The sequence below is a fragment of the Salmo trutta genome, chromosome 12 (assembly GCF_901001165.1).
Source record: "Salmo trutta chromosome 12, fSalTru1.1, whole genome shotgun sequence".
Lineage (NCBI taxonomy): Eukaryota > Metazoa > Chordata > Actinopteri > Salmoniformes > Salmonidae > Salmo > Salmo trutta.
Window position 1 is genome coordinate 3,718,840 of NC_042968.1, and position 12,311 is coordinate 3,731,150.

General features: G+C 42.2%; 1 protein-coding gene across 2 annotated transcripts in view; it reads left to right on the top strand.

The window, feature by feature from the left end:
• fam184aa (family with sequence similarity 184 member Aa) overlaps nucleotides 1–12,311 on the top strand; it is an 83,259-nt gene that overhangs the window by 40,954 nt on the left and 29,994 nt on the right. For both annotated transcript variants that reach the window (XM_029766853.1, XM_029766854.1), the window contains exon 10: nucleotides 4,054–4,266. In XM_029766853.1, coding sequence (XP_029622713.1) covers nucleotides 4,054–4,266 — 213 coding nt within the window. The remainder of the gene's footprint in view (nucleotides 1–4,053; nucleotides 4,267–12,311) is intronic.

The following is a 12,311-nucleotide window of genomic DNA, read 5'->3' on the forward strand; positions in this document are numbered from 1 at the left end:
GTTTTTTGGGGAAGGGTGGATTTGGGGGCAAGTATTTAAATTGTGCAGTATTTAACAGCAATAATAATAACAGTCTGGTAGCAGCTGGTGTGTGTGTGTGTGTGTGTGTGTGTGCGTACATACAGTGGGGGGGGAAAAGTATTTGATCCCCTGCTGATTTTGTACGTTTGCCCACTTACAAAGAAATGATCAGTCTATAATTTTAATAGTAGGTTTATTTGAACAGTGAGAGACAGAATAACAACAAAAAAATCCAGAAAAACGCATGTCAAAACTGTTATAAAATGATTTGCATTGGATCCAAATCCAATTCTCGTTTCTGGGCAAGAGTAGTAACCAGTTTAAATCGGGTACGTTTTTTATCCGGCCGTGCAAATACTGCCCCCTAGCCCCAACAGGTTAAACATTCACAGTGTTGGTTGGAAGAAGTATGTGAACCCCTAGGCTAATGGCTTCTCCAAAAGCTAATTGGAGTCAGGAGTCAGCTAACCTGGAGTACAATCATTGAGACGAGATTGGAGATGTTAGTTAGAGCTGCCCTGCCCTATAAAAAAAACACTCACAAAATGTGAGTTTGCTATTCACAAGAAGCATTGCCTGATGTGAAATATGCCATGAACAAAAGAGAGCTCAGAAGACCCAAGATTCAGAATTGTTGACTTGCATGAAGCTGGAAAGGGTTACAAAAGTATCTCTAAAAGCATTGATGTTCATCAGTCCACGGTAAGACAAATGGAGAAAGTTCAGCACTGTTGTTACTCTCACTAAGAGTGGCCATCCTGGAAAGATGACTGTAAGAGCACAGCGCAGAATGCTCAATGAGGTTAGGAAGAATCCTAGAGTGTCAGCTAAAGACTTACAGAAATCTCTGGAAGATGCTAACATCTCTGTTGACAAGTCTACGGTACGTAACACACAAAACAAAAAGGTGTTCATGGTAGGACACCACGGAAGAAGCCACTGCTGTCCAAATAAAACATTGCTGCACGTCTGAAGTTCGCAAAAGAGCATCTGGATGTTCCACAGCGCAACTAGCAAAATATTCTGTGGGCAGATGAAACCAAAGTTGAGTTGTTTGGAAGGAACACACAACACTATATGTGGAGAAAAAAATGGCACAGCACACCAACATCAAAACCTTATCCCAACTGTAAAGTATGGTGGAGGTAGCATCATGGTTTGGAGCTGCTTTGCTGCCTCAGGACCTGGACAGCTGGCTATCATCGCCGGAAAAATTAATTCCCAAGTTTATCAAGACATATTTTGCAGGAGTATGTAAGGCTATCTGTCCGCCAATTGAAGCTCAACAGAAGTTGGGTGATGCAACAGGTCAACGACCCAAAACACAGAAGTAAATCAACAACAGAATGGCTTCAACAGAAGAAAATATGCCTTCTGTAATGGCCCAGTCAGAGTCATGACCTCAATCCGATTGAGATGCTGTAGCATGACCTCGAGAGCAGTTCACACCAGACATCCCAAGAATATTGCTGAACTGAAACAGTTTTGTAAAGAGGAATGGTCCAAAATTCCTCCTGACCGTGGTGCAAGTCTTAACCGCAACTACAGAAAACATTTGGTTGAAGTTATTGATGCCAAAGAAGGTTCAACCAGTTATTAAATCCAAGGGTTCACATACTTTTCCCACCTTGCACTGTGAATGTTTACACGGTGTGTTCAATAAAGACATTGTTTGTGTGTTATGAGTTTAAGCAGACTGTCTATTGTTGTGACTTAGATGAAGATCAGATCACATTTTATGACCAATTTATGCAGAAGCCCAGGTAATTCCAAAGGGTTCACATACTTTTTCTTGCCATTGTATATAAAGAAACACCTTCCTGTAAAGCTGAGTGAAGATCTAATGTTAAATACTGTTGAAGTAATATGGCTACAGGTTCATCAGCCTTACCTAAAGCGCATTCTTGTGGGAAGCTGCTGTAGACCGCCAAGTGCTAACAGTCAGTATCTGTATAATGTGTGAAATGCTTGATAATGTATGTGATATCAACAGAGAAGTATATTTTCTGGGGTGATTTTAAATATTGACTGGCTCTCATCAAGCTGCCCACTCAAGAAAAAACTTCAAACTGTAACCACTGCCTGCAACCTGGCTCATGTTGTCAGTCAACCTACCAGGGTATTTACAAACAGCACAGGAATGAAATTATCAACATGTATTGATCACATCTTTACTAATGCTGCATACATTTGCTTTAAAGCAGTATCCAATTACATAAGATGTAGTGATCACAGTATAATAGCCATATCTAGGAAAACCAAAGTTCCAAATTCTGGGCCTAATATAGTGTATAAGAGGGAAGGACACAACAAGCACAGCACTTACACAAATTACTGATGATTGGCTGAGAGAAATTGATGATCAAATTATTGTGGGGGCTTGCTTGTTCGACTTCAGTGCAGCTTTTCACATTATCAATCATAGTCTGCTGCTGGCAAAACGTACTGTATGTGTTATGGCTTTACACCCCCTGCTATAATGTGAATAAAGAGTTACTTGTCTAATAGAACACAGAGGCTGTTCTTTAAAACCTCTTTGGATCGGACCCTTTTTTTCAAATTTTCCCCTAAAATGACATACCCAAATCTAACTGCGTGTAGTTCAGGACCTGAAGCAAGGATATGCATATTCTTGATACCATTTAAAAGGAAACACTTTGAAGTTTGTGGAAATGTGAAATGAATGTAGGGGAATGTAACACATTAGATCTGGTAAAAGATAATACAATTAAAACATTTTTTTAATCATCTTTGAAATGCAAGAGAAAGGCCATAGTGTACTATTCCAGGTTAGGCGCAATTTAGATTTTGGCCACTAGATGGCAGCAGTGTGTGTGCAAAGTTTTAGACTGATTCAATGAACCATTGCATTTCTGCTCAAAATGTTGTATCAAGACTACCCAAATGTGCCTAATTGGTTTATTAATACATTTCCAAGTTCATAACTGTGCACTCTCCTCAAACAATAGCTTGGTATTTGTTCACTGTAATAGCTACTGTAATTTGGACAGTGCAGTTAGATTAACAAGAATTTAAGCTTTCTGCCCATATCAGATATGTCTATGTCCTGGGAAATGTTCTTGTTACTTACAACCTCATGCTAATCACATTAACCTATGTTAGCACAACTGTCCCGCTGGTGGACACTGATCCCATAGAAGTTAATGGAAGCCTCTCAAACATAATCCAGGTAGAAACAGGATCTCCCCAGGGTAGCTTGCTTTTTTTCAATCTTTACTAACGACATGCCACTGGCTTTGAGTAAGGCCAGTGTGTCTATGTATGCGGATGACTCAACCCTATACACGTCAGCTACTACACCAACTGAAATGACTTAAACACTTAACAAAGAGCTGCAGTTAGTTTCAGCTCTGACACCTCCTGACACCAACTCTGTCAGGAGGAATGGGCCAAAATTCACCCAACTAATTGTGGGAAGCTTGTGGAAGGCTATCTGAAATGTTTGACCCAAGTTAAACAATTTAAAGGCAATGCTACCAAATACTAATTGAGTGTATGTAAACTTCTGACCCACTGGGAATGTGATGAAAGAAATAAAAGCTGAAATAAATAATTCTCTACTATTATTCTTACATTTCACATTCTTAAAATAAAGTGGTGATCTTAACTGACCTAAGACGGAATTTTTACAAGGATTAAATGTCAGGAATTGTGAAAAACTGAGTTTTAGTGTATTTGACGAAGGTGTATGTAAACTTCTGACTTGAACTGTATATTTTATTCCTCCCCTAGGTAGAGTGTTAAGATGACTTTGTAATGAAAAGTGCTATATACAAATATAATAATAATTGTATATGTTTTTTTTTATTGTTTTTTATTATTAATACACTGCAGGGGAAAAATGAAGACGAAGTGCACATTGATCATGGATGTGTCCCAAATGTCACCCTATTTCCTATATAGTGCACTACCTGCTGACCAGGGCCCAAAGTAATGCAATACAGGGAATAGCGTGCCATTAGGGACACATAGCATAATACACACCCCTCCCTCTCATCCCTTTCTCTCCAGATCTCGCTGCTGAAGCAGAGTCTGGAGCTGCAGCTCTCCCAGTCCCAGGGCGCGCTGCAGCAGCTGCAGGCCCAGTTCAGCCAGGAGAGAGAGCACCTGAGCCAGCAACTCCAGGAGCTGCAGCTGGAGCACCAGCGCAGGGAGCACCGGCTACAGGAGGCGCAACGCTGCGCCCATGGCACACTGGAAGACGCCCGCCAGCACCAGCTCAGGGTGAGAGAATAATACACACACACACCCCTCATATATATTGTGCATTCAGAAGGTATTCATACCCCTTGACTTATTCCAAAAAATTTTGTTTTGCTAATTTATTGAAAATGAAAACAGAAATATCTAATTTACATAAGTATTCACACCCCTGACTCAATACATGTTGGAATCACCTTTGGCAGCGATTACAGCTGTGAGTACTTGCATAAGTCTCTAAGAGCTTTGCACACCTGGACTGTACAACATTTGCACATTCTTCTTTTTGAAGTTATTTTGTCAAGTTGGTTGTTGAGCATTGCTACACAGCCATTTTCAAGTCTTGCCATTTGATTTTCAAGCTGATTAAAGTCAAAACTGTAACTAGGCCACTCAGGAACATCAATATTGTCTTGGTAAGCAACTCCAGTGTATATTTGGTCTTGTGCTTTAGGTCATTGTTCTTCTGAAATGTGAATTTATCTCCCAGTGTCTGTTGGAAAGCAGGCTAAACCAGGTTTTCCTCTATAATTTTGCCTGTGTTTAGCTCTGTTTCGTTTCTTTTTATCCTAAAAAAATCCCTAGTCCTTGCTGATGACAAGCATACCCATAACATGACGCAGCCACCACCATGCTTGAAAATATGAAGAGTGGTACTCAGTGATGTGTTGTGTTGGATTTGCCCCAAACATAACTTATGTCCTAAATACAAATCGTTAATTTCTTTGCCACATTTTTTGCAGTTTTACTTTAGTTCCTTATTGCTAACAGGATGCATGTTTTGGAATATTTTTTATTCTGTACAGGCTTCCTTCATTTCAGTCTGTCATTTAGGTTAGTATCGTGGACTAACTACAATGTTGTTGATCCATCCTCACTTTTCTCTTTTTAAAGTCACCATTGGCCTCATGGTGTGTTCCCAGATAGGTTTCCTTCCTCTCCGACATCTGTGTTAGGAAAGTATCTTTGTAGTGACTGGGTGTATTGATAGGCCATCCAAAGTGTAATTAATAACTTCACCATGCTCAAAGGGAAATTCAATGTCAGCTTTTTACATTTTTTCCCATCTACCCGTAGGTGCCGTTCTTTGAGAGGCAATGAAAAACCTCCCTGGTCTTTGTGGTGGAATCTGTGTTTGAAATTCACTGCTCGATTTAGGGACCTTACAGACATTTGTATGTTTGGGGTACAGAGATGAGGTTGTCATTCAATGTCAATAATGTTAAACACTATTATTCCATGCAACTTAATATGTGACTTCTTAAGCACATTTTTACTCCAGAACTTATTTAGGCTTTCCATAACAAATGGGTTGAATACTTATGACAAAAGACATTTCAGATTTTCATGTTTAATTAATTGGTAAATGTTTTTGTCAAGGGGTGTGTATACTTTCTGAAGGCATTGTAAATACTTTGTACCCATACACATGCTCCATACACCTCACTCATTGACCATTGTTTCTCCAATAGTTTTTGTGGTATAAGACAGCATGTACTGTTAACCATCCCCTACTCTGTGTCTCCATATCCTATCAGATACTTAAATGTTTTACATTTTAGTCATTTAGTAGACGCTCCAGAGTAGTGAGTGCGTACATTTTTATAATTTTTGTTGTTGTTGTACTGGTCCCCCATGGGAACCAAACCCACAACCCTGGCGTTGCAAGCACCATGCTCTACCACCTGAGCTACACAGGAGATATACATTGTCATTGTCACTCATCTGAAATGGTCACTGTCTGTCTCACTCTCCCTCTCTCCCTCCCTCACTCTCTCCCCTCCCTTTTTATCTGCCTCTAGTACCTACAGTAAATGCACTTTTAGCCAGTTTATTAGGTACACCACCCCATTCATGAAATGCTTTGTTCCTACAGACAGTGAGTCATGGGATCGCTATATAAAACAGACAGACAGGCATCGAGGCATTCAGTTACTGTTCGATTGAACGTTGGAATAGGCAAAACGAGTGACCTAAGGGACTTTGAGCTTGGTATGATCGTCAGTGCCAGGCGCGCCGGTTTCAGTATCTCAGAAGCGGCCGGCCTCTTGGGCTTTTCATGCATGACAGTGTCTAGGGTGTACCGAGAAACATCCAGTCAGTGGCAGTCCTGTGGGCGAAAACAGCTCATTGATGAGAGAGGTCCAGTGGCCACGTGGTCACCAACACTGGACAATTGAGGACTGGAAAAACATTGCCTGAAAAATCCCGGTTCCTGTTGCGTCATGCTGATGAAAGAGTCAGCATTTGGCCTAAGCAGCAGGAGTCCACGGCCCCGTCCTGCCTGGTGTCAACGGTACAGGCTGGTGGCGGTGGTATAATGGTGTGGGGAATGTTAGGTCCCTTGATACCATTTGAGCAATGTTTGAACGCCACACCTTGTAGAAACCGCAACCTGAAGAATTCAGGCTGTTCTGGAGGCAAAGGGGTGTCCAACCCGGTACTAGATGGGTGTACCTAATAAACAGAAACACTGAGTGTATTTCTCTTCTCTTTCTTATACCTCTCCATTTCCTCCAGCTGGCTCCTTCTCTCTCTTTTTCTGCCCCTCTCTTCTCCTAATTTATCTATACCCCTGCTCCCTTTCCTTTCTTCCACTCAGCCCCCTTCCTCGCTCCCTCTCTCCATTAGTCCGTGTCCAGTTGGATTCATTCCCATTCCCACCCTTGTGTCCATGTCACCATCTGGATGTGTCCTCTGACCTTAAGCCTGCTACCAGACCTGCTGATGTAATGGCAAATAATCCCAATTGAAAACCACTGCTGAATTGTTGCCCGTTACAAGAATGTGGTCTTCTTCAAGAAAGACTTCAAGCTCTAAAGAAAAATCATGGAGTTGCAGGTATAGTAATTGGATTTCAAGTATGCATCAAAGCAGTATTTATATTGTAGTGTGAAACAAAAGGAAGTTAGTCTGCATAATAATTCAGATAATATTCTGTGTTTGCGCAGTAAGGATATTGTTTTTGTTGGAAACCCAGTTGCTAACTTTGATTGAATTGGGACCTTAATAACTCTACTGGCCTCTTACCTAACATATCAATCCATTTCATTTGTGAATACAGTGCAATATACCGTATCTACCAGCACCTGTTTCCGAAGGCCAAATTTGTTGCAATTGTAAAGAGGGTAGGTCCCTGTTGCAATAGAGCAGTGTTATCAGGACTAACCTCCAGTAAATTTGATTGAACCCAGAAGAAAACCTTTGATGTAGAAAAAGGGGCATACATACTGGCTCTATATTTGCCTCACACCCATGCTGGGGCCTTGAAAGCTATACCTCTTAAGGTACTGTTCCATAAGGATTAACAAAAACATTTACAAAAAAAAAAACAGGCAGCTGCTTTTATATTAAAATGTATCTGGAGAAAAAAAAAGTTTGTTCTTCATAGTCACAGTGCAGTGCTTGGACATAAAAAACAGCACATATTTCACTGAACAAAAATATAAACGCAACATTTTCCATATGCACAAAAATCTTATTTTGGTGCACTAATTTGTTTATATCCCTGTTGGTGAGCAGTTCTTCTTTGCCAAGAGAGTCTATCCACAATGACAGGTGTGGCATATCAACAAGCTGATTAAACAGCGTGATCATTACATAGGTGCACCGTGTGCTGGGGACAATAATAGGCCACTCTAAAATGTGCAGTTTTGTCACAACACAATGCCACAGATGTCTCAAGTTTTGACGGAGCGTGCAGTTGGCATGCTGACTGTAGGTATGTCCACCACAGCTGTTGCCATAGAATGTAATGTTAGTTTCTCTACCATAAGCCGCTTCCAATGTCATTGTAGAGAATTTGGCATTACGTCCAACCGGCCGCACAACAGCAGACCACGGCCAACCACGCCAGCCCTCCACATCTGACTTCTTCACCTGCGGGATGGTCTGAGACGAGCCAACCGGACAGCTGATAAAACTGTGGGTTTGCTCAACCTAAGAATTTCTGCACAAACTGTCTCAGGAAGCTCATCTGCATGCTCGTTATCCTCAACAGGGTCTTGACCTGACTGCAGTTCGGAAAATGCTCCCCTTCGATGGCCACTGGCACGCTGACGAAGTGTGCTCTTCACGGATGAATCACGGTTTCAACTGTACAGGGCAGATTGCAGACAGTATGGGCTCGTGTGGGCGAGCGGTTTGCTGATGTCAACGTTGTGAAAATAGTGCCCCATGATGGCGGTGGGGTTATGGTATGGGCAGGCATAAGCTACGGACAACGAACACAATTGCATTTTATCAATGGCAATTTGAATTGATCCTGAGGCCTATTGTCATATCATTCATCCACTGTCATCACCTCATGTTTCAGGATGATAATGCACACCCCCATGTCGCAAGGATCTGTACACAATTCCTGAAAACGGAAAATGTCCCATTTCTTCCATGGCCTGCATACTCACCAGAAGTCACCTATTGAGCATGTTTGGTATGCTCTGGATCAATGTGTACAACAGTGTATTCCAGTTCATGCCAATATCCAGAAACTTTGCACAGTCATTGAAGAGGAATGGGACAACATTCCACAGGCCACAATCAACAGCCTGATGTGTCGCGCTGCAAGAGGCAAATGGTTGTCACACCAGGTACCGACTGGTTTTCTGATCCACACCCCTACCTTATTTTTAAAGGTACTGTTTCTGTGACCAACAGATGCATATCTGTATTCCCAGTCATGTGAAATCCATAGATTAGGGCCTAATGAATTTATTTCAATTGACTGATTTCCTTATATGACTCCATGGCCATGCACGCCTCCAACTCAATCATTAAGTTTGCAGACGACACCACAGTGGTAGGCTTGATTACCAACAACAATGAGACAGCCTACGGAGAGGAGGTGAGGGCCCTCGGAGTGTGGTGTCAGGAAAATAACCTCTCACTGAACGTCAACAAAACAAAGGAGATGATCATGGACTTCAGGAAACAGCAGAGGGAGCACAATACATCACTGGGGGCAAACTACCAGCCCTCCAGGACACCTACAGCACCCAATGTCACAGGAAAGACAAAAATATCATCAAGGACAACAACCACCCGAGCCACTGCCTGTTCACCCCGCTATCACCCAGAAGGCGAGGTCAGTACAGGTGCATCATAGCAGGGACCGAGAGACTGAAAAATAGCTTCTATCTCAAGGCCATCAGACTGTTAAACAGCCATCACTAACATAGAGGCTGCTGCCAATATACAGACTCAAATCTCTTGCCACTTTAATAAATGTAATAAATGTATTTAATGAAGGTATCACTAGTCACTTTAAATAACGACACTTTAATAAGGTCTACAGATCCTACATTACTCATCTCATATGTATATACTGTATTCTATACCACCTACTGCATCTTGCCTATGCCGCACGGCCATCGCTCATCCATATATTTATATGTACATATTCTTATTCATCCCTTTACATTTGTGTGGATAAGGTAGTCATTGTGAATTTGTTAGATTACTTGTTAGATATTACTGCACTGTCAGAACTAGAAGCACAAACATTTTGCTACACTAGCATTAACATCTGCTAACCATGTGTGTGACCAACAAAATTTGATTTGATATGAACTGTAACTCAATAAATCTTTGAAATTGTTGCATGTTGCGCTTATTTTTGTTCAGTATAATTTGAGACACTAAAATGTTGGGCAGTTGTTTACCTCATGGTAGTGGGCTGCTCTGTCCGTCAGCTCATCCATCTGTAATGTCAGCCTTTGTCACATCTTATTGTGATATTTGACATCAATGATATATCTTCAAGTGTGTGACAATACTTAACATTGTGATGTGCAAGACTATAATTTGAGAGACTGTGCAGTTTTCTCAGTTAGGCTGTATCAATATGTTGAAAATTAAGTCTAAATTAATGAACTAAGGCTTATTTTTTGCCATGCTAAGATTATTTAATGAGAATATGACTAATATTGTAAACAAGCACATAAAATGGCACAGTCTGGAATGATCTAGTCATTAATGGCGCAAAAAGGATTATATTGGATATCACAATACTTGGAGAAGCATATCATAGAACAGGTCTCCTGTCAGAACAGAAATTACAAGATGATGTTATAATGCTGTTATTGCATCAAATGGTTGTTTTATGCAACAGAATAAGGGGTTGTTAGAACGCTCATCTGTGTGTGTTCTACTGAGGATGGGCCTCTGGAAGATTTACGATGTGTTTGGGTGATACTGCATTCCAGAGCATGAGTTAATGTTTCTGTTCTGTAAGGTACCAGGGAGAGATGACTCCAGGGCCAGACCCTGGTCTCCATAATGAGATACTGTCTGCTGTGAATTAGAAGTATCTTTCATACAACTCTTAACCTTGTGACCCGTTTCATACATCTGTTGTTTGTCATGTAGACTGAAGGAGGATGGACTTTGCTATAAAATGCTGTGGCTCAAAACAGCTCGTTGAGTTCTCAGTGATCACCTCCAGGGGTGATTACCAACCAGCTCCATTACTGCAGTAATTAAATAATAACGTTTGATTGTTTTGAAGAAATCTAAGTCTCTCCTTTTGATTACAATAATTCCACCACACTCCCCAAATATCGCCCAACCCTAGTGTGTATGTGTGCCTATTAGGGGTGTGCCCATCTGGCCATATTCATAATCGTATTCATAAATTGACAGTTATTAGTCGGATAGGATAATACTCATAATCGGAATAACAGAAGTGTTTTCAAATGCCTAAATAGAGGATGGCAATACATAATCATCTCCCTGCAGATGAAGCTGCAGATCAGAAGCAGCAGCGGACTTGTGTGTCTGTGTGTTTGTTCTCAAAATTTGCAGGCAGATGAGTTTGCTGTCACTCAGTCAGAACACGCATACGCTTTTCATATGTTTTTCCTCCCCTCGCTCTGCTTGTTAGATATTATGCACATTCTAGAAAACATTCTTGCTGTGTGTGCGCGTACATGCATTTACATATGTTTCAAAAAACACTGCTCAAAAAAATAAAGGTAACACTTAAACAACACAATGTAACTCCAAGTCAATCACACTTCTGTGAAATCAAACTGTCCACTTAGGAAGCAACACTGATTGACAATAAATTTCACATGCTGTTGTGCAAATGGAATAGACAACAGGTGGAAATTATAGGCAATTAGCAAGGCACCCCCAATAAAGGAGTGGTTCTGCAGGTGGGGACCACAGACCACTTCTCAGTTCCTATGCTTCCTGGCTGATGTTTTGGTCACTTTTGAATGCTGGAGGTGCTTTCACTCTAGTGTGTGGGTTGTAGACTCCGTCTCATGCTACCAAGTGGCTCAGGTAGTGCAGCTCATCCAGGATGGCACATCAATGCGAGCTGTGGCAAGAAGGTTTGCTGTGTCTGTCAGCGTAGTGTCCAGAGCATGGAGGCGCTACCAGGAGACAGGCCAGTACATCAGGAGACGTGGAGGAGGCCGTGGGAGGGCAACAACCCAGCAGCAGGACCGCTACCTCCGCCTTTGTGCAAGGAGGAGCAGGAGGAGCACTGCCAGAGCCCTGCAAAATGACCTCCAGCAGGCCACAAATGTGCATGTGTCTGCTCAAACGGTCAGAAACAGACTCCATGAGGGTGGTATGAGGGCCCGACGTCCACAGGTGGGGGTTGTGCTTACAGCCCAACACCGTGCGGGACGTTTGGCATTTGCCAGAGAACAGATGAAAGCAGGTTCACACTGAGCACATGTGACAGACGTGACAGAGTCTGGAGACGCCGTGGAGAACGTTCTGCTGCCTGCAACGTCCTCCAGCATGACCGGTTTGGCGGTGGGTCAGTCATGGTGTGGGGTGGCATTTCTTTGGGGGGGCCGCACAGCCCTCCATGTGCTCGCAAGAGGTAGCCTGACTGCCATTAGGTACTGAGATGAGATCCTCAGACCCCTTGTGAGACCATATGCTGGTGCGTTTGGCCCTGGGTTCCTCCTAATGCAAGACAATGCTAGACCTCATGTGGCTGGAGTGTGTCAGCAGTTCCTGCAAGAGGAAGGCATTGATGCTATGGACTGGCCCGCCCGTTCCCCAGACCTGAATCCAATTGAGCACATCTGGGACATCATGTCTCACTCCAT